The sequence below is a fragment of the Lentinula edodes genome (assembly GCF_021015755.1).
Source record: "Lentinula edodes strain Le(Bin) 0899 ss11 chromosome Unknown C8R40scaffold_8, whole genome shotgun sequence".
Classification (NCBI taxonomy): Eukaryota; Fungi; Basidiomycota; class Agaricomycetes; order Agaricales; family Omphalotaceae; genus Lentinula; species Lentinula edodes.
The window spans coordinates 469,662-494,670 of record NW_025764314.1 but is presented as its reverse complement, the minus strand read 5'-3'; the positions used below and the strand labels follow the sequence as shown (position 1 = coordinate 494,670).

The 25,009-nt window shown below is 47.1% G+C and overlaps 9 protein-coding genes across 9 annotated transcripts; 7 read left to right on the top strand and 2 right to left on the bottom strand.

Annotated features, from left to right (window-relative positions):
• Positions 1-309: 309 nt before the first annotated feature.
• C8R40DRAFT_876399 (uncharacterized protein) lies at positions 310-5,694 on the top strand. The gene is made up of 11 exons (XM_046236520.1): positions 310-971; positions 1,099-1,866; positions 1,924-2,093; positions 2,144-2,324; positions 2,375-2,585; positions 2,640-3,804; positions 3,863-4,101; positions 4,164-4,418; positions 4,468-5,097; positions 5,163-5,258; positions 5,320-5,694. The coding sequence occupies exons 1-11, from the start codon at positions 487-489 to the stop codon at positions 5,491-5,493; spliced, it is 4,374 nt and encodes a 1,457-aa protein (XP_046089026.1). The 5' UTR covers positions 310-486; the 3' UTR covers positions 5,494-5,694.
• A 5-nt stretch (positions 5,695-5,699) lies between these two features.
• Positions 5,700-6,915, top strand: C8R40DRAFT_875801 (uncharacterized protein). Its single transcript, XM_046236518.1, has one exon. The coding sequence runs from the start codon at positions 5,956-5,958 to the stop codon at positions 6,865-6,867; it is 912 nt and encodes a 303-aa protein (XP_046089025.1). The 5' UTR covers positions 5,700-5,955; the 3' UTR covers positions 6,868-6,915.
• Positions 6,916-7,495: 580 nt separating this feature from the next.
• On the top strand, positions 7,496-12,187 carry C8R40DRAFT_875727 (uncharacterized protein). The gene is made up of 8 exons (XM_046236516.1): positions 7,496-8,400; positions 8,457-8,474; positions 8,528-9,320; positions 9,377-9,398; positions 9,467-9,803; positions 9,857-10,078; positions 10,127-10,714; positions 10,777-12,187. The coding sequence occupies exons 1-8, from the start codon at positions 7,823-7,825 to the stop codon at positions 12,032-12,034; spliced, it is 3,816 nt and encodes a 1,271-aa protein (XP_046089024.1). The 5' UTR covers positions 7,496-7,822; the 3' UTR covers positions 12,035-12,187.
• Positions 12,188-12,645: 458 nt separating this feature from the next.
• C8R40DRAFT_1093101 (glucose-6-phosphate isomerase) lies at positions 12,646-14,885 on the top strand. Its single transcript, XM_046227580.1, has 7 exons — positions 12,646-12,757; positions 12,806-13,851; positions 13,912-13,977; positions 14,030-14,348; positions 14,402-14,470; positions 14,525-14,616; positions 14,695-14,885. Exons 1-7 carry the CDS (start codon positions 12,736-12,738, stop codon positions 14,737-14,739), a joined length of 1,659 nt encoding a protein of 552 aa, XP_046089023.1. The 5' UTR covers positions 12,646-12,735; the 3' UTR covers positions 14,740-14,885.
• Position 14,886: 1 nt separating this feature from the next.
• C8R40DRAFT_1271276 (UDP-3-O-glucosamine N-acyltransferase) lies at positions 14,887-17,172 on the bottom strand. The gene is made up of 8 exons (XM_046234049.1): positions 17,034-17,172; positions 16,860-16,978; positions 16,358-16,811; positions 16,129-16,304; positions 15,831-16,081; positions 15,563-15,783; positions 15,405-15,508; positions 14,887-15,356 (listed from the first exon to the last, which is right to left on the bottom strand). The coding sequence occupies exons 1-8, from the start codon at positions 17,108-17,110 to the stop codon at positions 15,199-15,201; spliced, it is 1,560 nt and encodes a 519-aa protein (XP_046089022.1). The 5' UTR covers positions 17,111-17,172; the 3' UTR covers positions 14,887-15,198.
• C8R40DRAFT_875616 (uncharacterized protein) lies at positions 16,882-18,326 on the top strand. Its single transcript, XM_046236515.1, has 5 exons — positions 16,882-16,970; positions 17,027-17,443; positions 17,509-17,620; positions 17,675-17,807; positions 17,878-18,326. Exons 2-5 carry the CDS (start codon positions 17,202-17,204, stop codon positions 18,087-18,089), a joined length of 699 nt encoding a protein of 232 aa, XP_046089021.1. The 5' UTR covers positions 16,882-16,970; positions 17,027-17,201; the 3' UTR covers positions 18,090-18,326.
• Positions 18,327-19,302, top strand: C8R40DRAFT_875759 (uncharacterized protein). The gene is made up of 2 exons (XM_046236517.1): positions 18,327-18,995; positions 19,062-19,302. The coding sequence occupies exons 1-2, from the start codon at positions 18,563-18,565 to the stop codon at positions 19,211-19,213; spliced, it is 585 nt and encodes a 194-aa protein (XP_046089020.1). The 5' UTR covers positions 18,327-18,562; the 3' UTR covers positions 19,214-19,302.
• Positions 19,303-19,336: 34 nt separating this feature from the next.
• On the bottom strand, positions 19,337-22,811 carry C8R40DRAFT_1093089 (protein prenylyltransferase). Its single transcript, XM_046227579.1, has 9 exons — positions 22,203-22,811; positions 21,114-22,151; positions 20,817-21,058; positions 20,685-20,763; positions 20,432-20,632; positions 20,298-20,384; positions 20,062-20,247; positions 19,933-20,014; positions 19,337-19,878 (listed from the first exon to the last, which is right to left on the bottom strand). The coding sequence occupies exons 1-9, from the start codon at positions 22,773-22,775 to the stop codon at positions 19,391-19,393; spliced, it is 2,976 nt and encodes a 991-aa protein (XP_046089019.1). The 5' UTR covers positions 22,776-22,811; the 3' UTR covers positions 19,337-19,390.
• C8R40DRAFT_1093086 (rab-protein geranylgeranyltransferase) lies at positions 22,812-24,694 on the top strand. Its single transcript, XM_046227578.1, has 10 exons — positions 22,812-22,848; positions 22,904-23,014; positions 23,068-23,195; positions 23,250-23,482; positions 23,538-23,732; positions 23,785-23,868; positions 23,918-23,992; positions 24,046-24,198; positions 24,248-24,569; positions 24,633-24,694. Exons 1-9 carry the CDS (start codon positions 22,846-22,848, stop codon positions 24,268-24,270), a joined length of 1,005 nt encoding a protein of 334 aa, XP_046089018.1. The 5' UTR covers positions 22,812-22,845; the 3' UTR covers positions 24,271-24,569; positions 24,633-24,694.
• The last annotated feature ends 315 nt before the right edge of the window (positions 24,695-25,009 follow it).

Genomic DNA, 25,009 nt, shown 5'->3' with positions numbered 1-25,009 from the left:
AAAGAGATTGTTCGTTCGTGGCACGTCTACTTAAACTTTGGCACGTTTAAAGATGTTTCGAATTCTTCCGAATCCAATTATTGTTGGTCGTCGCAATGCAGCTTTTCGTACATGATATCGGAGCCTTTTTAGAATGCTTCCATTAGGCACGATGCGGAGGTACAACACATTCATTCCGCGTGCTGTAAGTAAGGCACCAGCCGTCTCTCACTCCTTGTGCCGGTTATTTTCCTATCCTTCAGCAACTCACAATTTTCTCCTTGAGAGGGCTGTTTGGGTTTGAGCTTTGACAATCCAAAAATCATATGCACCTGGATTCGTGGCGTTAAATAAATTCTCTGAAGATACTTATCGCACCCGGGAATAGCCGAAGAATCAAACGCCTCGTGGTCTGCTCGTGTTAAGCGTCGTGGTGAATCTAAGCCCAGCTTTGAAATTTGGGAAGGTCTATCATCCACCGTCTTCTCATCTCGCTCCTTGAGCGTAATGGATAATCGACAAAATCTCTTCTCTCGTGGCTCGACGCCGCCAATGCAACAGCCAGCTCAGCCCCAACAGTACCAACTTCCTGTACAGGGTCCTCATCTTCATCATATCTCTCCAGGCCATCAGATCGACTCTCTTTTCCAACAACTGTCTTCGTCCTCACCTGCTGAGCATCTTTCTGCAGATAGTCTCAGTAATTCCATGCCGGAAACTTCAGTTATATCCCTTTCTGACGAGCCTGTTTCTTCCGGTATCCCTACTTCCAATATTACTGCTTCCAATTCTTCTGCTGCTGACAGACAGAGTGCTTTGCTGAATCTGCTCAGTGGTGCTACGGGTACTACAGCTACCCAGAGCAACGTTGGGAACGTTGGAACTAGTTCTCAACAGCAGCCATCGCAGCCTCAGATTCCTACTCCGCCAGGCTCTGCCCCTACGCATAGCGAGGCTCAGGGAAAGTTCTTGCTTGAACAGCTTATGACGGGGTGAGTTCTGCTTTCTTGACTTGGTCCATTACAGTAAAGTCTCGACGCGAGATCTGAACTGGTATTGATCGCTAATATTTCATATCTGTACTTTTTTCAACTGGTTTCCTGAAATCCTTCTATTCAGGCAACCCACACGATCCAGCTATTCTGGCTCTCAACAAAGTTCCATTCCTGATACTTCTTCTGCGCCTCCGTATTCCGGAGAGAGTGATTTCCGGCAATATGTAGCACACGATCCTGCAGTTGAGCATGCTCGGAACGTGCAGCAGCCTAGTTACCAACCCTACCAAGCCCCTTACCCTCAACCCGCTTCACAGCCGCAAAACCGGCCACCTTCTCCTCCCAAATCCATGTTCGACTTTGTTTCTCCGTTCGACGCCTTAACTGGATCTGGGCCAATGAAAAAGAAATCTCAACCAGCTCCAAGCGTTTCTAGCGCCAATGATGATTCTGGTTCATGGACTGCAGTTTCTGGCCCAGATCCCAAACGACAATCGGTGGATAATCTGCTAGAAACATTGGCCAGGTCTCATATCCCACCGCCGTCGCAACCTCAGCCCCAGCTCGCTCCTCAAATTGGGGGACAATTCGACCCATATCATGAGTACAGCTACCCGGAACAAATGCAGATCCAGGTTCCAGCGCCTCCGCCACAACAAAAGCAGGCTGCAGGATCTCTGAATCGGGCGGCGTCTCCTTCTCCTTCCAAGACCCAGGCTCAACGTAATCGTGCATTTGAATCTCCTGTTAGTCAACAAGGTTCTACCGGAAATAACAACGCGAACCGCAGGGACAAGGAAAGTTCACCTGGTCCTGGTTTGACTGCGAGGGGAAGTATACGGGGTGGCAAGGGGAAGAATATTGCTCGTGTTAACAACGTGAACAGTCCTGGGTGCGTGATTTCATGGAAAAAAAATTCTGCTGGTTATATCCTCATGGCATGTTACAGGCCTCAACTCCACAATGTCGTGTTCGATGTTTCCCAACCGCTGGAAGAGATTCAGGCTCCTCGCGATTACGTTAAATGCACGCCTATCGCGTTAGTCAAGCAAGACCCAGTGTTTCTTCCTGGTTCGACCATTGGTGCGACTCACTGGGTAGCGTATGCGATGACAAAGGGTACACGGCCCGCTCATTTGCGTCTTTAAATTTATCTAATGATGTTCCAGGCCGTCTACGTATCATCTCCAGAGCAAGCGGGGACCGTACTCTGCTGCAACTTCCATCTGTATTCTCCCCATTATCAAGCGTCATTGATATGGCTGCGTACGGGAACAGGCTCGCCGGGGTGACCATGGACGGAGGTTTTGTTGTTTGGGAGTTCCCGGAAATTATTACTGATGACGCTCCGTATGTGCTTGTTGTGACCGTCATCAGAATAATATCTGATTCCACCTCAGTGCGCAAATACTCTTATGCATCGGACCTTCGACCCATCAGGAAAGTGCACTGACGATGGTTAAATGGCATCCCAAGGACCGAGACACACTGGTAGTGGCCTCGGAGTCCCAATTATGCTTGATAGATCTGGCGAATGCGCCAGCGCTAAGAGGGCAGGTCTTGACGCAGTCCGAGCTTCAGCATATTGGCCAAATTTTCCCAATGTCGTCTGTGAGTCAATTTTTGCAATCTAGAGTACTTGACGTTGGCTGAAGAAAGTCAAAGCCCCTTGTTGCGTTCGATTTTGATGTTTTGCATTACGCTATCGCCACTTTAAGCGCAGACTCCACCCTTACCATTTGGAACGTGCAAGATCAAGTTCCGTACTCTACTCACAAGGTCCGCGGAGAAGATTACCCTTCTTCTCTCACTTTCGTCGAAGGGGGTATCGTGGTGGGGAGGAAATGTGGTACCATCTTCCAACTGCTTTCCATGACGGACAAAACTGTACTTTCTACGGTCAAGTTCATCAACGGCTCTTTCGAGGATCCTGATATGTTCGGGCATGCTTGCTACGACTCACGGGTCCAGACGCTGTGGGTTGCCAACTCCCGTAGAGAGAGCATGATTGGGTTGCGAATTAACCTTGAAACCGTCACTGTGAATGGCGAGGAAGCCATCCGAGGCTGTTTCGAGCAGGCCCTCGAATTTAGTGGAACTAAAGCCTCTATCCATTTTGTCATCCTTACCGCTGATTCAGATCCGAATGGAGACGAAGCTTACGCCGCGTGTGTAGCGAGTAAAGTACCTCCGGGAGAGCTCGCTCTCGCTGCTTTCGCAGTTCATTCTAGTGGTGTTGATCAGGTTCTCATCAGGAAGGAGTGGTACGAGAATGCGTTGATAACCGCGCAGGCTAAACTTCCTCTTTATGCCACGTCTCCCCAGATGCCCTCGCATCAGCCCGCACAGCTAGTGCCTGAAGCGACGGCGAACGTACAAGTTCAACAGCAGCACACTGCTGTGCAGAATACACCTAGTCCTCCTCAACCTGCTCCGCTGGTTCAGGAGTCAGCAAAGAACCAACCACGGCCTGCAGCGCAGCGACCTCCCAGCCCGACTCATGTTGCAAGTCAACCGAATCCACCCCCTCCAGCCCGGGTAAGGACGCCACCCTACGAAGACAACGAAGCTGACGTCACTCGAGAGGAGGTGCGTCCAGAGCCTAAGACTGGTCGAGGGAAGAAAAATGTCAATTGGAAGGAAAAAGAGAGGGAGAGAGAAAGGGAAGAAAGTGTTGGTGGTAAGGACAAGAACAACTCGAAAGCAGGGGACGGCGCTATCATCAACGAGTCAGCGCTGGGGCAGGCGCTGAGCAAAGAAATAAAAAGGACCGAGGAGAACCTGCACACGAGGATCTCACGTCTTCTTAGTAAAGAGATGGACAAACAAAGTAATTGTCATACATTCACCTGTGTTCACATATCATCTAATTGTTTTCTCCTCAATAGATCAGCGGTTCGAGGATGCTCGCATTCATGAACAGGAAGCTGATTTTGCTCGTCAAGAGAAGATATTAAAACTCATATCTTCCGAGCTTACTAGGAATACAACGAGGGTTGTTGAGGTAGCAGTGAAGAACGAAGTGCAGACCTCGGTGCTTCCTTCGCTCGAAGCTATCACAAGGAAGGAAGTCAGAGATGCTTTGAATGATCAAGTTGGACGTGGTTTGGTCGATGTCATTAGTCAAGTATGTTTTTTGACGTCTTTCCATGTTCAGTCATTGTCGTTGATGAAAGGTTGTCTGCTTAGAGGATTCCAGTTGAAATGGAGAAGCTCCTCACTCGACCTGATATTAGTGGACACTACTCCCATATCCTCTCGTCTCAACTTACACCTATGATTGAACGCCACTTGAAAGAGGCTGTTAACAAGACATTTATACCAGTTTATTCTCAACAAACAACCGCTATGCATCAAGAACTGGTACGCGAGCTGAAGAACGAGTTGCACTCATTCAAGAGCGAAATGAACAGCTGGCAAAATGAAATGATCAGGACTCAAGAAGTATGCCCATCTTGAATGTACATTTCTCTTTGAACTCACTTGTCTATAGTCGTCTATCCGTGAACTCGAAAGGAACGTGAGGGCGTTATCCGACCAAGTGAAGTTTATGAGCATGAATCTCACTGGCTCTGCGCTTCATCAAATTCAACACCAGCAACCTGTTCATGGTTCTCCGGCTTCGGGCGTGTCTCAACAAAGCGGTTTGACTCAATTAAATCAGCCGCCTGCGAACCACAGACAAGCTAGTATGCAATCAATACAATCTTCCACCTCCCAGGTGCCTTCCCAATTGCCCCCGCAATTGCCATCTCACCTTTCTTCACAACTTTCTTCTCAACAAATGACGTCACAGCTTCCTCCCTCGTATTCGATGGGAAATCAAGGTAGCTCATATCCTCCACCTCAGGCTGTTCAACCTCAACCACAGTGGTACAATCATCCAATTGCGGCGCCGCAAGCTTCTCATCCAGCTGTCCCACCTCCCCCGGCACATCCACAATCTCAACCTTCCCCTTCAATTCCTCCAGATCAGTGGGACGAAATGTATCTGAGTGTGCTACACACGCAGGACACGAACAAACTGAAAGAGTTGATAGCATCTACGGATCCGGAACTTATCATACCATTGAATGGTACGCCGTTGGTTTCACAGGCGGTCATCTTGACTCTGGTTCATCGGGTGAGTGATTTTTCCACTTCTTAACATGTACATGTTTTCATCCGTGTTGATCGTTGATGATCCAGCTATCCTCGATTATTGGAGAGACTAATGCCAGCGAGGAGATTTTCAAGACATCTTTGTGGTGGCTTCAGAGACTAGTGTCAATTTTACGTCCAGAGGTACGATGTCGTGAACCGTTACCAAGTCTAGATTCTAACACCCACATGACTGGTCTTCTAGGACAAACTGATCACCGATTTTATTCCTCGTCTTATTCCGAACGTGCAGGTCTCATTGAACACAACAAAACAACGCCTTACGATTCCCATTCCTGGAGTGCCTCCTACTGTCGATGTTGCGCGGACGATATCTGACATACAGGACAATTTGAGGAGAAAGGTCGCTCTTGCTTGAATGAATTTTTGCCCCTCCTTTTTCTACGATTTTACGAATTTTCCAAGTAGCTATTTATCTGTGCTCATGTTCTTCAACTGTTGTTGTCATTGCTTCTGGAGATGTCTTTTTGTTCTGTATCCCAATTCACTATGCACATACTTACTGTAGTAGATAGACTGTTGTCTATACTTGTTCAATTTATTGCTCCTTACGTTTGCGTTCATGTCGGATTCTGTCATTTGATGTCAAAGCGTTTGTTCCTCACAGATCGAAATATCAGCGGCTGTGCGCATTCAATTCGTCCCGAACTCCCGTCCGCCCATTTTTCCGGACTATCTTTTAGCCGCCGAGCGATTTCAAATTAGTGAAGTTTTTTCCTTCCTACTCTTCTACCGCCACCATCTCCGGAAGAGAGACCACACCATTCATCCCTTTTGCAATTTTACTTGATTTTCCTCTCATCATAACCATACATAAAAGATGCCATATTCCCTGGACGGTTTAAACATCGTTTACACGCATCAACCAGCTACTGATAACAACGACTTGTTATCTGGAGCTCCCCAATCTGATCTTTCTCTCGAAATATGGGACCGACTTCCCTTTAATCTGGAAGACGCACAGGAACAAGGCTTATCGGAGGAGAAACAAGAGGTGAAAAAGAGCAGCGAAGGACGGGAAGAGGAACATCATTCTCTGGACCAAGGCTCTGCTTTCCCTTCGTTCAATGGTATTGTGTGGGGACAGCAGAATACTCAACCGCCCAGCCAGACTCAACCTTCATTTGCCCCGGCGTTGCCAGGCAATGTCGATGCTATCCAGCTTCTTCTGTCCACTCTAATTCAGCAGCAGCAGCAGCAGCAGGTGCCCCAGCTTGGGAATCTGTCTCTCACTCAGCTAATGGCCCAACAGCAGTCACTGGGACTTCCTCCTAGCTTCCTTACTACTGCCGCTTCCTCGGCACCTGCACCTCCTTCTGCTTCTGCACCCACGGCTCAACTATCATCCACGAGACGCTCTGCCCCTGAGGAAATATCTCCCCCACCTCCGGCAAAACGTGCTCGATCTCGTAAATCATCTATGTCCGTCTCTTCACCCGACACTCCTGTCGACTATACAGCGTCTCCTGAATCTACTTCTGCCACGACTACACCTCTATCTGCGTCTGAGGATAAGCGTCGGCGAAACACTGCCGCCAGTGCTCGGTTCCGTCAGAAGAAGAAGGAACGCGAGGCTGCATTGGAAACTAAGGCAAAGGAATTGCAGGATCAGGTTACTGGGCTTGAGAAAGAATGTGAGACGCTCAGAAGAGAGAATAATTGGTTGAAGGGCCTGGTCGTTGGTGTTACGGGTGCTGGTGCTGCTCAGAACTCTCAGGCAGCGACTAACTAGCTGGGACAGAGGAATGACGGTGGGTCTTTTCTTGAAATTCGTTTCCTTCGTTTCATGGATCTGACTCGTTTTGTTCAGAATGTACAATGCAAGTTATCTTTATTAGACGATCTTCCTCATTTAACAAATTGTTGTATATGATGATGATTGTAAATCATCTCCACGTAGGTTATGGCCGTTATCTTTACGACTGGGCTACTCATTATGCCAGCTGCTTCTTTCTCGATCGTGATACATATGCTATACAATCGATTGCGCGATTGCGCTACAGATGTATATACATTTCGACCTCCACATGTGCATTATGTCAATGCCTATCAAGGCCCTCTCTGGGTGATCACATGAATGAACTTGATGAACAGCAATTGATATGCACCAGCAGAGAAGAAGGGGAACCAGGGTAATTTTCTCTCTTGTTTCGTACCACCCAGGGGAGAAATGAAGCACTTAAAAGCCCACTATATGCATCGAGGCGAGTCGTTTCTGCTTTCTTTAACCGTTCCCATGAGTGGTTCTATTACGAGCCAGTCTATCTCATGTATACGCATTGTACAATCCATTCTCCTTAAGGTAAGTACCTAACCCTTTCCCATGTGAACTTTCTAGATTCTCAAAAGTGATACAATGCTCCCCCATGACAGGAAATCACTGAGGAGTTCTTAGCTTGTCGGCATTATCCTGCAGTAACTGATATCATATGAGTAGACTTTGAAGATTGAATTTTGAGCCAATGTCTACATACGCTTGTCTATACGTCAAAATATGTCGATAGTCACACCAAAGTGTGATTTGTGGCTGTGTCGCGTCTGTGACTTCGCGATATTGAATTCACGGTTCTGCGCCACAAAAATTTTCTCGTATTGTAATCTGATTGTAATACAAGCCCAAGCCTCGAGGTATGTGTCTTTCCTCTGAATACTCATACAAAATGACTTGGGTCTAAGGTGTAGGCGAAATGTTTTATGAGAATCACAATGTGGTGGAAGCAGCAACGAGAGATACTAATTTTGACACAACTGCAGCTCCCCAAGGCGCATCAGTAGAGAGTGTCCAAGAGCTAGAATACGATGGGGAAGATGATGACGAGGAAGATGATGAGGAAGATGAGGAAGATGACTCCGCGTCTGAGGGCGATGATCTACGAGAGGAGCTTGAAGAAGTCCTCGAAGGGGACTTCGATTTCAAAGGCTCCTATGCATACTCTTCTCTGTTTACAGATGCCCCTAATCCTGTTCTCGATATCACCGGCGTCGGGCCCATAGGCCTCCCGCTTAGTCCACGCGACGCCCAGTTGATCATAACATCCGCGACGCAGGCCCCGTTCGGGCATGGGACTGAGACTAAAATTGATACGAGTGTCAGGCATACTTGGGAAATTGAACCAGCGAGAGTGAGTTTCGGAAATGCGGTTTGGCAAACGTGGATGGAGGAGACAGTAGTCAGGGGTGTTGCAACAGCACTAGGCGTCCCATTTTCCACAACACCCCCAAAGTGTGAATTGTACAAACTGCTGTTGTATGAACAGGACTCACAGTGGGTTATTTGCTTTCCTCATGCATCCGAAGAAATATACTTAGTTATGTTCTCAGTTTCTTACCACATCAAGAGTGAATATATGACTTTTCGCACCTCTTTCCGTTTTTGCTTATAGTTTCAATAGTACAGTTAAAGCACAAAATATGTTCGCGACCATCATTGTCGTACTCCCGTCCCCATATACCGGCGGCCAAGTCCACGTCTCTCACTCATCTTCCCAGCAAGTCTTCTCCTTCGATTCGAATTCCCTTCTTTCGACCGCCGTCATGGCCTGGTATACCGACGTCCAACACGAGGTAAAACCAATTACCTCTGGCTATCGTCTCGCCCTCTCCTACAACCTTGTTCATGTCACCCCTGGTGTCCCTCCTCCCATCCTTCCGGATATGCACTCCTCCATCATATCGCTCCGCCGAGTTTTGAAAAAGTGGCGGACATATAAATACCCTGACATTGAGCCAAATATTATGTGCCATATTCTCAGTCATAAGTATAGCCCAGCGGGACTGAGTACCGGGTTCAAGGCTCTCAAAGGAAAAGACTCATACCTAGTCGCGCAGCTCATGCCCCTTGCTGCGGAACAAGAGTTTTTCGTCGGACTCGCAAATTTGACGTACCACCAGACCGGGACAGCAGATGGTGACGGAGGCTATGGTAACTACTATAAACGCAGACGGGGATATGGTAGGTACGGGTACTACGGTGATAGTGACTGTGATGACGATGATGACGAGGAGGTGCCGGGAATTGACGAGGTCATTGACACAACTCTTACTGTGGATAATCTGTTCGACATGGCGGGAAACAAACCTGCAGGGAGTAAGAAGATTTCGTTAGATCTGGAAAATTTGGTGCAACAAGATGCTTTCGAGGATGTTGAACCTGATGAAGATCACTACGAAGGATATATGGGGAACGTGAGTTGTTGCTTATGTCCTACTTTCTTCCAATACACTGATCTCATTCCATGCAGTATTCTGGCGAGGTGGAACAATGCAAGTCTTTCATATAAGCACTTCCGAACTTGACCCCCAGTATTGATTATCACTGTGATCACTCACAGGGTACAGACGCACGGTGCTGATTATCATGCCTGAAGAAAGCGCGCGCAGCATCCTTTATACTTCCGATTATGCACTAGGAATTTTACATCGCGCAGCACTCGAAAGGCCAGGAAAACCTTCTCCGGAGGATTTATTGTTTGCGGATTTGGTGCTCAATAATTCCCAGAACTCGCCTGCAACACTTGTTACAATGGCGCAGTACGCTGTGTCATGGAATAATTTAGAATTGTGGAAGAAGGTTCTCAGAGCTGGAAACTGGACTGCTTCTTCGGTACTTCCTCCCAAGGAGCTTGTAACAGGGTGGAAGGTATTTTCCTTTGATAGTGTCCGCAGCAGGTGATTGATTCTTAAACTGGCTAGGATTCTGGAAGCTAATTCTTTGCTTTTAGTTTTGAACAAATAGTGCAGAAAGCTCCACAGATTTCAAGGGGAATTTCTCTCATTCGCGACCTGGTTGAAAACGGACCCCAGGAAGATTGTCAAATCGCTCAACAATGGGCTGAACAAGTGATTTCACAATTACTGACAACTTTAGAGGCACCCACGGTTCAGGATGTCTCTCTTTTGATTGAGACGGCGAGGAAGCAGGGCTTGTCATATCTCACCTGCACGTGAGTCCGTTCAACGCATTGGTTGAACCTCAACTCACTACTCCTCAGACTAATTCCCCGATTGGAGAAGAAATCTGGTCTGCATGATTTTTGGTTGGCAATGATCAAGGAGTTAGAGTCCAATCGGACTTATTTCGTTTCACCACCGGAGGCGGAGGGTTCTTCCACTTCCGAGACTCAAAATCAATTCGAGAATACGAAGAAACGCTGCTTAGATATCGTCGTATGCAACTGGGAACACGGTATTGCCGACCCACCTCCTGTGAATAATACGCCATACTACTCCCACAGACCTCGACCTCCTCCTCAATCTCCAGTTAATCACACAACGCGTGTCATCCAGATTCTGGATCTTTGCATCGACGTAGGGGTTCTGGATACATGCAAAGTATTGCTCGGACTTGTCATGAAAAAGAAACCCCCGACGTCTGACAATTTCCAGACGTTGTATAGCCCCGTTATATCTCACATCCGACAAAAACTCTTGACCACGAACGACTCGGTTTCCCTCAACTCAGACGTTTTTGTTGACTTTATGGGGCTTATCCTACAGACGCTCAAAACTCCGTCGAGCGCGGATGTACCTTGGATTATAGATATTGTACGGGCAAAAGGTGCACCATACATGATTCAAAGGTTAGTCGCTACCTTTGGTAGAATTTTATGTATGTTCTTCGATTGATATTTTTTTGTAACAGTTTTGTACCTCGTCTCGAAAAAAACGTAGCGTTGTATCATTTTTGGTACCAGTTCATAACCACACTCGTCAAGGACGAGACAGTCATCGTGACCAAGTCGACGGTGACTGATCCTGACTCAAAAAACTCAGTCCGTAAGTTCATCGAACGCTGTTTGTTCATAATCGTCACAAATTGGGAGCATGGGCTGACGGACCCAGTTCGTGCGCGCGCCTATCCCTATTATCAAGCTCCTACTGCTGTATCACCATCTACCTCCACCCCTTCGCGCATCACTGAGCTTGTCGAACTTTGTTTCCTGGCGCGATTTCTTGATCCGTTGACCAGATTATGGTCACTGCTCGCAAAAGCGAAGCCCTTAACGTTGCAGGAAAACTTTCAAACCATCTACAACCCGCTGATTCCACAACTTCGTCAACTTCTGATGACCAAGAACCTTGATATCTCCTCGTCTCCATTTTTAGAGTTGATTCAAGTTGTGCTGGGTTCCTACTTGCGGTTCGTTTTGGGGGCACGACCTAATCCCAATGCCCTTGTTCCGGCTCGAAAGCTTGGCTGTGGATGTTCCGACTGTCAAGTTCTGGACAATTTCTTGATGTCGAAATCTCTTGAACAAACTTTCCGGCTCGTGCAGGCAAGAAGAACTCATTTGGAGAGACAACTGTACTCTGGACGGGATCTGGTTTCATTTACGACGATTCGATCTGGAAGTCCTCATGGGCTTGTTGTGAAGAAGAACCGGCAGGTTTCAGACTATCAGTCTTGGATGCAACGACAGAGCCAAACAAAGACGTTCTTGGGCACAATCGGGGATGGAAATATGCTCCAGAAGATCGCTGGCCACCGGTATGGAGATGTCCTGACGGCTTTCGAGGGTAAACAACAGTTTATGTTACCATGGAATAGCGTTGCCTCTACTTCCGCGAGTACCCATCATTCTTCCTCCGGTGCAACGGGAAGGACCCCTTCAACCACCAATTCCAACCCTACGGCAGCTCCTATGACCACTTCTCTACATGGAGCTCCTCCCCCGCATCTTCACAACCCGGGTTCTTCATCCACTCGAAGTACGAGCTATATGTGGCCGTATCAGCACGCTTTGTCTGCTTCTACTCCTGCCATTGTGATGACGCCAGGGTCTTCGAACCCCATGCCCATGATGACTGGCAGCTCCGCACTCACAGTTCCAGGTACCAACAAGCGGAAGAAGAGCACAATGGTCAGCATGGATACGATTGACCTGACCGGAGAGGATTAGTAGTTCGCAGGATTAGCAGGATGCATTGTATCATGCCATCGCGTTTCTCACAAAAGCACCACACCAATTGCGGTGCAGCAACCTCTGTTTACATTACAAAATATAGCTAACTGTACGATACTTTGAGACTACTTCTGCATATAATTTCATATAATATATGTAAATAGATATTCCTTGTGGTCAGTCTAGGGTGATAATAACATCATATATGCATGGAAACGTGATACTTCTGCGGAAACGACAAGAGAATGCAGTCTGTTGCAAGGGCTCAATGGAATGAAATTATGATTGCCTGGGCCCGATGGTCCTCTTCAGTATCGCGGTTGGTGGAAACGACGAGTTGATAATGATTGTTTGGCACTTGCTATTGGATCTTATAAACGTTCGCCAAAATTTTGCTGTCAACCTATTTTCCCAAGTACGCTTTCCAAAACCTTCCGGAACTCAAGAGGGGATTTTGTCCCCACATCCTTGATAAAGGTGCATCGAGCAGTTTACGGTTCACGTCAAGCTGGGAAGCCGGATGCAAGCTTAGTATGAAATACTTAGCGTATGTGAGAAGCTTAATGCAATGGCAACACACCGGTGTTCGAGAGAAAGAAACGTCTGGGAGTTTGCCGGCCCGACATTACCACCACGACGTATACTTATATCGATGTCAATGATCCCGCCTTTACCAATCTAAGTCTTGTACTCTTATCATGTCTGGAAAATTAGCCTCAGGTAATACCTTTTCTTCCCAGCACAACTGTGTCCTTATAACTGCTCCAGAATATGACTCTTGGAAGAAATTGCAGCACATCTACGACTCTGAGCGGTCGAAGCTGATCCTGAAGGATCTCTTTGCTCAGGATCCTGATCGTTTCTCCAAGTTTTCTACAGATTACGTTTCTACAAGCGGGCCAGATGTAACGTTTTTGCTGGACTACTCGAAGAACTTGATTACCCAGCCCATCCTCGACACTCTTCTCTCCCTCGTCCGCGAAGCTCAAGTAGAGTCCTTCCGAAACAAAATGTTCGCTGGCGAGCACATCAACACCTCGGAAGACCGAGCTGTTCTTCACGTTGCCCTCCGAAACTTCAACGACTTCCAAATTCAAGAAGCTGGCACAGACGAAGTCGCGTCGGTGCTGGAGCACATGAAAGTCTTTTCCGAATCCGTCCGAAGCGGCGAGTGGAAGGGATACACTGGCAAGACGATCAACACCATCGTGAACATCGGCATTGGTGGATCCGATCTTGGCCCAGTCATGGTCACTGAGGCGCTCAAGCCCTACTCCAAGCGTGACCTCACTGCGCACTTTGTGTCCAACATCGATGGCACGCATATAGCAGAAACTCTGCGAGCCTGTGATCCTGAAACGACTCTTTTCATCATCGCCAGCAAAACGTTTACGACCCAGGAGACGATCACCAATGCTGAATCTGCAAAGGAATGGTTCCTTTCTTCGGCTAAAGACCAAGCTCACGTCGCGAAGCATTTTGTCGCTTTGAGTACCAATACCAAGGCCGTTACTGCATTTGGCATTGCCAAGGAGAACATGTTCCAGTTTTGGGACTGGGTTGGTGGACGGTACTCCCTCTGGAGCGCAATCGGACTGTCGATCGCGTTAGTAATTGGTTATGACAACTTCGAGCAGCTGTTGAAGGGCGCGCATGCAATGGACAAGCATTTCAAGGAGACTCCCTTGGAGAAGAACTTGCCCGTTCTGTTAGCGGTTGTCGGGATCTGGTACAACGACTTTTACGGTGCACAAACGCATGCATTGCTACCATACGACCAGTACTTGCACAAGTTTGCCGATTACTTCCAGCAGGTAAAAGGATTGATACTGGCCGATCCAGACTCAACGAGGCTGATGTATTGATATTTTTAGGGAGATATGGAGTCAAACGGAAAGACTGTCACAAAGAATGGACATCGGGTAAACTATGAAACGGGAGTGCGTCGTTGAATATAGCTCTCTGTGATCTACTTTCTCATCATCCATTTAGCCCATTCTCTGGGGTGCAGCAGGCACCAATGGCCAACACTCTTTCTACCAACTTGTCCATCAGGGCACCAAACTCATACCAACTGACTTCATTGCCCCAGCCACCACACACAACCCCATTGCACATTCGAAGCATCACCGTATTCTCCTATCCAATTTCTTTGCTCAGCCGGAGGCATTGGCCTTCGGTAAGACCGAGGAGGAGGTCAAGAAGGAGTTGGGGAGTGGAGCGAGTGAGGCACTGATCAAGAGTAAGGTGTTTGAGGGTAACAAGCCGAGTAACTCGATTATGTTCCCGCTGTTGACACCTGCGACTCTTGGTGAGGAGATCAGTGCATTCACATGACTGTGTTACTTACTATACCGCTTCTAGGCGCTCTCATTGCAATGTACGAACATAAGATATTCGTGCAGGGTGTTATCTGGGGTATCAACTCTTTCGGTACATCCTTTCATTGCGCTACTTTCGTCAAACGGACTCTGACGTGTTCTGTAGACCAAATGGGTGTTGAACTTGGTAAGGTTCTCGCTAAGAACATCCTCGCACAGCTCGACAAGCCCGAGGACGTCACTGGACATGACAGCTCCGTACGTTGCTCCGCCCATCTCCAATTTTCCACTTATCTTACTTGGATTTACTCGCATCTCGTTATCTACCTTCCACAGACCACTGGTCTCATCCACTACTATCAAAAATTCAGGAAGGAGTAATCTCCTCCTGATGACTCGGAACATGCTTCAGATTGCAATACTAATAGAATGGAGATCATCGACCAAACTGCAACGATCGATTGCTACTAAATATATGTATGAAGGATATCGATAAATACAAATGCAAACTGTACAATGATATAGAGTAAGAAGATCCTAGACGGGGACAAGTTCCTCCACCCACTGGCGACAAGGCGACAAGACGACATGTCATCATTGTCATGCACAACCTTCCCTCACCTAAGCTTCAACCCTACGTTTTTCAAAAACTTTCTCCTTATTCATGTAAATTACTTTCACCACCTTCTGGTCCCCCAATCTCCGTCCAGACTAAACCAGATCTACGAATGTGCCAAACGCGCGATATCATCCGACCTCTACTATCGCACAGAAGAATTATGACGTAATCCAGTAGATGCCAATAGTTGTTGCTTTCAACTTCGTCTACAATTTTGCAGACTAATCTTTCTCCTCCTCTTCTTCTTCTTCGTCTTCATCATCATCGTCTTCATCATCATCGTCGTCGTTTTCTTCCTCATCATCATCGTCGTCTTCTTCACTTTCATCTGGGCCAGCTGTCCAATCCGAAACATCAAGTTTTTCATTTTTGAAAGTTTCTGTGCATGACGGTTAATGATGATTATGATTACCTGCAAAGAACTCACCCCCTGAACCAACTTCATACCCGGCTTGTGTGACACATCGCGTCAATTCTGCCTTTGTGCCGACTTTTGTGTTTTTGCCCAGTATGCATCCGTCTATCTTCGCACTAAAAAGGATCGATGTCAGATGCGGAAAATAGAATGTCACAGTGAAGACTTGCCCATCCTCAATAACGCAGTGGTCCAAAAGAACACAGCCTGTGATCCTCGCCATCTTTCCTAACACGCAGTGTTTCCCTATGACAGATTTTTTGATTGTAGTACGCTCGGATACTTGAGTGAATGCACCAATTATCGTGTCAGAGGAAATCTGGGCTTTGGGGTCGATAAGCGATCGGTTTTGTGGGTCGGTCGGTAACGCATAGGTAGTTTCTGCTAAGAGCTGGATCGGGTTAGGGAAGGCTTTTCAAACATAGAATGAACGCATACGCGTCGATTCATATCCAACAGTGAGTGGATGTTGTTGACACGCGTCGCGAATCCGGCAGTTGCTGGATGTAGCACGATACCCACTCTCAAGCTTGATGAGTCTGTTGTAGATTCCGGGTCAAAAGGAGATGATGCATCGGCGTCGTCGGATTGGTGAAGAACACTTTTGCTGTAGACTTTCGCTTGCGCGCGCAGGGTGGAATGTCGCAGTGAAACATCCTGAGTGATTACATTTGTGACTGGATTCAGAACTGGAGAGAATTTGTTTCTGCTTGTTGTGAGAATGCTTCGTGCTTACTGTGCCCGTATTTTTCACGTTTCGTTCGTTGGTATTGCACCTTGCATAACCAAGGAATGAATTCCTCTCTGAACGAATCAAAGTGTTTCTTCTCTTGCAGTAAGTCCAATACTGATCTTCGACAGACATATACGTGTGAATCCTGATAGCGGTTGGAAAGCTTCGTTCGCGGATATCTGACGTATGTCTATTAACCACAAGGGATATATACAGGACAAAGTAATCGTACTGCGATAATAGCGACATCCGTAGTTCCAGTTCTTCCGAGTTTCGGTCCAAGTCATCGGCAGTATCCACTTGAAGCAACGTCCCAGTCGCATCATCCCAAACTATGGGTACTGGTGGTGGTATTGATCCCCAGTCTTCAACCAAGGAGTTCTTGTCTGGTTTTTGAGCTGCAAACCAACAAGCAGTAGCGACAGATCCATCACTAACGCTTTCCGTACGATGTTTGTTCAAAATGGTACTGAGGGACAACGAAAGAGGAGGTATAAAGTCACAAGGTAGCAAAATGAAATCTTCTGAAATCCGGTTTGCGAAATGCCTAAGAAGCGTGCATGTTCCTGTGTTACCCTCGGGAGATTCGTCGTAGGTTTGTACATCGATACGAAGAGTAGAAAGGCCGGAATGAACGTGATGCGAAATCATAGGACGGTGTATTGAGGGACATATCAACAGGACGTCTGAAGGATTGTTGATCACTGGGAAGTAATAAAGGATAATTCACGAACCTTTGACGCCGGCTTGTTCTATCCACGACATCACATAGTCTATCATCGGTTTGTTTGCTAAAGGAACTAAGGCTTTGGGACACGGCTCAGCGCCGTTATTGCTGGTCAGAGGTACAAGTCTGTTATCAGAGGTTAGATCGAAGCCTAATGCAAGAAGAGAAACGTAGACTCTACTCATTTCCAAAGCCTGCTATTACTACTGCCGAGAATTCACGCGTTATAGGTCCAGAAGTCGCGACGCCGAGATCCATAACGAGGGGTTGTTGAAGGAGATTTCCTGTAATGTGTGACTCGGACTTTTCAGAGTGAAATTGCCGGGCGGCACTTACTAAAGTCACCACCATGAGTAGTCGACTGGCATCTTTCAAAGGACCTTCCACTCCTACGTCCTCACCTGTCCAACAGCGACAAGCCAATAGTAGCGCCCCACCTTCTCCTGCAAGGATCGTTGAATCTACCTATCATCGAAAATTAAGGACCTTGCTACAAGAACTACGATCTACAACAGAAACCTGGGATGATATTGTCCTCATCGATGGTTTGAAGGCAGCCAAAAGCCTTGTTGATACGCGCACAGAGCTTGAGTATGCTACTCATGGCCTCTTCTGTATGCATATGCATCTCAACTGTAGCGTGTTACGATTTGCAGTAATTCTCTAGCGCGTACCCCGAATCGCCTACCTCGGACACGCATCGTTGGCCCAACGCTAGAAGCCATGGACCAAAGAATATCTGAACTTGACATAGTCTTGATGAAACTGGTGATGATTCCTCATTTGTTTGCAAACATAAAGGTGTTGATGATGTATGCTCAGCAAAAACAGTTTCGCAAAATGAATACTATAGTGGAGAGTCTCGATGCACTGGTCATTGAAGCTCATAAGAATAAAGGATGGCAATGGATCGAAAAGGAACCTCTCTGGACGACTTGGCCCTTGGAGAAATTTGGTGTGTTACAACATGTTTGCTTATGATTGAAATCGTACAACATGACTCACCACAGGTTCTGACTATGTAGTGTCAAGGGTACCTGAGATTCTAGTACCATATCATCGTGCACTCAGTGGGCATACCGCACTGGTGAACATTCTCAAAAGTCATTCAATATCTTTCGATGAATCTCGGGATGCAATCCTAAAGTGGGCAGAACAACCATGGCTTGAAGAACACGGGTGGGACGCCGGATGGGAAGACTTGTGCTCTGTTGAGATAGATCGATGGAATAGATGAAGGAGCATCTTTTGCCTCAACATTCCCCGCGACTAACATCGCATCAAACATTTTAGTATAGCCTTCTAGCACTTGTACTCCGATGATCAGCTATCTACACTAACAGGCTACGTGGGTCCTGAGGAACTAACTACCTGAAACAACTCGCTCATTAAGGGCTGACAGCTTTTGTTAGCTGAAATTCGAGCACTCACATGAATGGGCATCGATGGACCTGGATGGACAGGGAGAATACGTTCGATGGAGGGAGCCATCGGAGATGCTTACACAATATACTTCGGCGCCCCCCTCCAAACCCAGGTATAACCTAAACTTGGACCAAGATTCACTAGGGGGGAGGGCACCAGAAAAAAAAGTAGAAGTAGAGTTGATTCCTCCCTCAGCCTTCTTCTTCCCTACCATCTTCATACTAACCTCGCTCGGCTGGACCGGCGACACTCTTCGTTTCTGGTCTTCTTCGTCTCTTCTGTGTTATGCGGTTCCTCACATCGCTGCTTCCCCTCATCACCCTCGCTTTGCGTGTCGCTGCGACTGGTCCTAGTCCTGGCAGCAATTCCATCCCTCTCACTAACATCAATCATCAGTACCCTGCGCCTGTACACCTCTATTTAAATGAAAATGGAATCTATTTTCCAGATGAAGAAGCAGCCAACCCCGATGCACACCGACAACGATCACCATGTCGTAACTGCCTGGAAAAGGCAAAAGACATCATAGCAGCCAAGATAAAGGCACCAGTGAATAGCTTGAAAGTGGTGGTGGGCAGCTCGCTCGGAGTAATCACCGAACATCCAGTTGCATCTCTGTTCATTTTTGTTGGCTGTCTTGCTCTGGGAAGTTCTGCTCTCGCGATCTATTGCACCGTCGAGTATGAGAAATTTGAATGGTGTCACCAATATCTCAGGGGTCACAGATTTCGTAGGGATGCTGAGAATCGTTGTCGCTGACTTTGAATTTACCCTAGTCACTCACCTCCGGAGGGCATCCAAAGAGGGATCTTGCGAGAACATTATATCGTCGTCGACTCGAGGGTTTGGATGACGAGGACAAGAATGAATGAGGGTCTCGCGGAGGGGATTGGTTGCAAGTGGTGTAGAACCGCTGAAAAAGATGTGGTGTGTTAACAGCGGTCAAAGCGGACGAAGTGGAGCGGGAGAAATATCACGTCAAAAACTGGCGAGGTTCTTTGAGCCAGCATTCAATATTTGTTCACTTGTTTGCAACAACCCATCATCGCTTGAGATTCAAATATATGAAGTTGTACACTACGTAGATATGAAATACAACGACACAGGAATGAATCATAAATCTTCTTCATCTGAGATATGTATTTCGTCTACATTGGCAGCTGTCGTCGCAGTCGCGGAAGCGGCAGCATCAGGTTGTGGTTGTGGATGCAAAGCAGTTTGTTTAGCAGCAACAAACGATGGCGCACTACCAGCCTCTCTCTCCGCAGCCGCCATCGCATCAGAAGCCTCTTCCGTTGCATTATTGTCAGCTTGACGTGTCCCTTGTTGAGCAGCCATAGTTTGCGCCGCGATATAACTCGCCTCTGTGTTGAACTGTGCCTGCACGCTCCGCTTGATTCGCAACATCTCCCTAAACGTGTCTTCCGATCCTGTCTCGTACTCGAACGCGTTCCACTCTGACCAGAACTGTGGGTTTACGCGGGGGTCACAGAATTGTGAGGCGTGAGCATAGATAGCCCGTGCTCGATCGATTTCGCCAAGTTTGCGCTCGAGAGCAGCGAATCGGAGACACATCTCGGCGGTTTGACGATCGGGTAGAACTGCAAAGCCAAGATCAGTGACCATTACCTATGGGTAGGGGTTTCGACATGTACCTTCAAGAGCTCGTTCATAGATAGGACGTGTTGCAGGTAGACCGTAATTTGCGGTAGCTTTGGCGATATATATCGTGAACATCTGTTGATATTTAACAGTATTCGAATATACGCATCAAGCGAACATACCTCAAACCGATCCTCATCCGCCACAACCTGTGTCGCACGGTCATATATCGACATCGCGCGTTTAGCAAGCCCATAGTCCTCCTCCAGCTTGGCGTACATCAAGAATATAGGTTTACAAGATTTTGGAGGACATTTTTCAAGCGCTTGCTCAAATAGATCTCGTGCACGCTCGAGTTTAGAGCCACTCTAAGAAAGTTTATGAACGACAGTAACGGGCCTAGTCAAACAACACCCACGTAACGCTTCACGAATTTTGCCAGGTAGATATTCCAGATTTCGAATGAGATGGGAAACGTGAAAAGCTCTACGCCTCGATCGTAAACCTGCAAAGAGAGTGAGCATAACGTCATCCCATGATCGCTGAACGTACTTTAAAGCTTTCTTCGTAGTATTTGTTTTCTTCCAAGAATGCAGCATAATTAACAATTATCTGGGCGTTGGCGATTCGAAGGTCAAGAATCTTGTCATAGACCATCTTGGTGGTCTCCACTGTGCCGATAGATTCTTCCAGGTCAACATAAAATGACCAGAGCTTGAGAGATTTGAACAACCTCGTCTGTGCAGATAGAGACTAAGGATACTAATTAGAACGGAGTGCTAGAAACATAAAACGCTCCACTTACATGATCATGATAGTTTATCTTCGTGTTCTTGGGGATAGCAGCAGCACGCTGCATAACACGGATCGCCTCATCGTAGTTACTAGATATAATTTGTCAGATAATAAGTATGCTGAAACCTGCTGCGTGACTTGCTCATGACGGATCTCCAGTTCCGCCCATTCACACCAGATTTCCGCCAAGTCTTCTACTGTTTTGAAGTTGATCTTCGTACCCTTTTCGAGAATTTTGCGCGCGCTATCAAGATCTGGTTCTGCCTGGCCAGTTATCCCACCCTCTTCATAGAACTTAGCAAAGTTTACATATAATCGGTGGAGGTTGGCGGTTGCTTTCCGAGGATTGACGGTTTCTAGCGCCTTGGTGTAGGTCTTGGCTACCTGATAAGTGGTTAGAATAGGACGGCAAATTCAGGAAGACACAGAAATACCTTACCTTTTCGTCATCGTCTCCATGAAGAGCCACCAGCTTTTCCCATTCCTGCACATCGTTAGGATTCCGTCGAATCAACACGCCGTTGATCAAGAATGGTCTCCGGTCCATGAGCTCTTCGAACTCTTTCATCCTCACATCGAGCTCCTTCTCCGTTTCCGCAGCCTCTGCCTCATCTTCCTCATCTGCAAGACTCTCCATCATAGCACTGATCAACGATTCTCCGAATTCAGCGTATGCATCGAAAATTTGCGTAAAGTCCCGTATCGTCAGGACTGAATCAAGTCCCTTCTCGAACGTCTCCTTGGCACGATCAAACTCTCCACGTTTGATCCAATACGTTGCAAGCCCAGTCCAAAGCCGCCCTGCCTGATCTTTGTACACGGCGAAACCGTCCTTGTGAATGATTTGCTCAATGTTAAGCTTTCGTGGACTCTTGAAGTCTGTATCTTCATCGTAAGGAGGTAGAGCTTTCCCATCAGCGTCAACTGCTACAGCGGGGCCTGCCATTCGGATGAGTTTTCCATCGACAGAAGCGGGTGCAGCCTCGGCTTCAGTTTCAGTTTCCTTCGCATCTGTCTCAGCCACAGCAGCATTGGATTGCAGTGTCTCTTCAACATCAAGGCCAACTTCGTCCGAGAACTTTTCAACGACGTCGATCCAATCACCAAGTAGTTGGTATGGACTTTTACCCTCGGGGCTTTGATACTCTCCCTTAGCAGCCTTTCGCGCTAGCGAAAGTAGTAGTTTGGCGGCTTCAAGCGGACGTGCCTTTCCGTCGATGGGATGCAATAAGAGATGGGTAAAGTTTTCCGTTACGCTTGGGTCGACGGAAATGTAGCGTCGATAGACTGCGACAAGGGTAGGGCCGCCTCTGGATTCTGCCCATAGTAGGTAGCGGACCCATATACGGGAATGAAGAGATGGAGGAAGGGTTCGTAAAGCTCGATCAAATGTATGCCGTGCATGGGTATAGGAGACGATAGGCGGACACATTGGGTGAAAAAAAATTGAGAGATACATGAGCCATAATCGGGGTAGCTGTCATTCAGATGAGTTCTCGGTGAAAACACGAAAGACGAATGAACGCACATTTGGTACCCACATCAAAGCACGCTCGAAGGTTGCTATCAGTGATTTCCATTCCTCCCAACCTATTATACCGTTGAGACCCCCTTCCCACTGTTCAAGATCCTCCCGCTCATCCACCAGAGCATCCTTCATTTCAGGGAACTTTTTCCTGCCGCCGGCCCTCTTCTTGACGACTTGTTTGCCCAGCACAAAGGACATACGCATTATTAGATAGGATTTCCACATCTTGAACGAGTTTGGAAAGTGTACTAGTGCTGATTCGTACAAGTAAGTTAGTCGTTGGAACGAAATTCTAGCAAGCGGTGTCGCGAGAGGACCCAGTAACGCGACGCTTGACTCTGGAAGATCTGAGCGTTCAAGTTTGATCTCAGCGGCATAAGATTCTCGTGCAGTGTGTATTGCCGACCACCATGCTTGGAAAGACTGAGGATTCCGGAGGAGATTTTCTTCGCGATAAAAGTCTTTGGGGGTGATGAGGTCGGGAGTCGTGTCAGGCGTTGGAATGGGAAGGGTTAAAGGGAAAAGGGCTTTTAGTTCATCCGCAGACGGTATTTTGGAGGCGACCGAAGGCATGTTGGACGAGAAGGTTCAAGCAGCAAATTCTATCACGTGTATCAATAATACGGACTTGGTCTCAAACATCATGGTCGGTATGGAGTGCCATATTTGTTTGCTGTACGCGTTCTCATCGTCTCGTAAAGCACGGTGTCAGGAGAGCTCGTCAAACTCAAGAGGCCCTCGAAGCCAAGAGACTCAAAGATGAATCCAAACTCCGGGATTATCTTGCTTTGAGTGATGATGTTCTTGCCAGAGTTCGTCTCGTTCTATGCCCTCAACTCGGTATCATCTTATTCGTGGTCTACAGAAGAAACAGAAGGACTGGTCTCGAGAAGCTTTGCGGGCTACCACTCAACTGCTGCAAGTCAATCCTGAATTCTACACTATATGGAACTATCGACGGCATATTCTCGTCAACGGTATATTTCCGGAGAGGTAAGTCACTCTATCGTTCAACTAGCTGTTTCTATATGAAAGATCTTGATGTAGTACCCCGGAGCAAATTCAAGATCTTCTCAAAGATGACCTATCGTTGACTATGGCCGCACTAAAGATTCATCCTAAGGTGTACTGGATTTGGACCCACCGTGGATGGTGTCTCAACAATGTCCCTAGTGGACCGGGCGTCGACGGTGAAGGGGATCCTCGCGGATGGGAGAAGGAATTGTGGAATCAAGAGTTGTTCGTAGTCGAGAAATTACTAGATGCAGATCCGAGGAACTGTAAAAATATTCTTCTTTTTTTTCGAAAAAGTATGATTGCTTACGACGAAGTTAGTTCATGCTTGGAGCTACAGAAGGGTTGTGCTCGCTAGCCTGCCCGTTTCTAAACCAGAAACTTCTGAGTTGGCTTACACCACTCGAAAAATCGAGTCCAACTTCTCAAACTTCAGCGCTTGGCACCAACGCTCAAAAGTTCTCTCTTCTCTGTGGTCGACAGGTCGGCTAGATCAGACCAAGTCCAAGGAAGAAGGTATGCGTCATGCACATATCCGATGATGCTGCTTCTAATACTGGACTTCAAGAGTTTGATCTCGTACAAAACGCAATGTATACAGACCCAAGAGATCAAAGCGTCTGGATATATCATCGATGGCTCATTGGCTCAGGTATGCATTGATCTTTCACAAACAAACAAGAAAGTCACAACCGGGTCAGGCGATAACAAAGAGATTCTAGACCGCGAAATCGCAGTCATACAGAGTCTATTGGAGGAAGAAACGCATAGTAAATGTAGGTGCATTTCATTTCGTTAACATACTATACACTCACATAATACCTCGCAGGGTGCATGGAGTCTTTAGTTCATTACAAGCGACTCTTACTTCACAACCACGCTGCCCTCGTAGACAAATCCGCTTTGACGCGCGATTGTATTCATCTTCTCGAACAGCTTCGTAAAGTGGATCCGGGTAGAAGAGCTCGTTATGATGAGATCGGTGAGCTGATCAACCCCAATAGTGCTTTCCTTCTGATTCCTTGAGGCAGAGTTAGAAATAACTCGGCTGTAGGCGGGCTTACTCCCGCAGTAATTTTTACAATAAATGGGGCAATTCATTTGGTTTATGGTTTATGAGTATTTATCATACAGACAAGAAATGGATCCTCTTCATAGACGAGAGACAACAGTACAAGCATGTCAACTGGTGTGCAATGCTTTCAGCACTTGCACTCATTAGGCTGGCAGGCGCAGCTGTTGAAAAACATGGTGAGAGCAGTTACAATCATGACAACAATAAGTAACTCGCGAGTCGCCGCAGCTGCAGCTGCTACTGCCACAGTTGGCTTGAGAAACGGGAGTCTGAGTGGTCTATATCAAACAAGGCTGACAGTCAGCACTTCAACAATAGTGCTGGACCAAAGGACAACTCACAGTGGACATTGTGATGGTGAGAAGAATCAAGTTGGTACAATTTCGAAGTGGGTTAAACTTGGGTGGGTTGGGGAAAATCCACTCATTTGGATGCCCTTTTATACCTGGTCAAGCGTGTTTGCCCCTGTTGTATCATTATCTCCCGTGGGCCGTTATCATGATCCATTCAAATTGATCCATGATTCGATCCATCCACTAATTCGCGCATGACAAGATAATACGTGGACTAGCGTGGACTGCCGAAAATCCTAGCAAAAATGTCTCATGAATTGGCATGCTGTATAATGGTGCGCCTTCAGCCAACTTCCTGGGTTCCCTTCTTACTGCGTTTGGATTGCCGAAAATCGAGTGCTGCTTCACAGACTTCTCGTCGGACC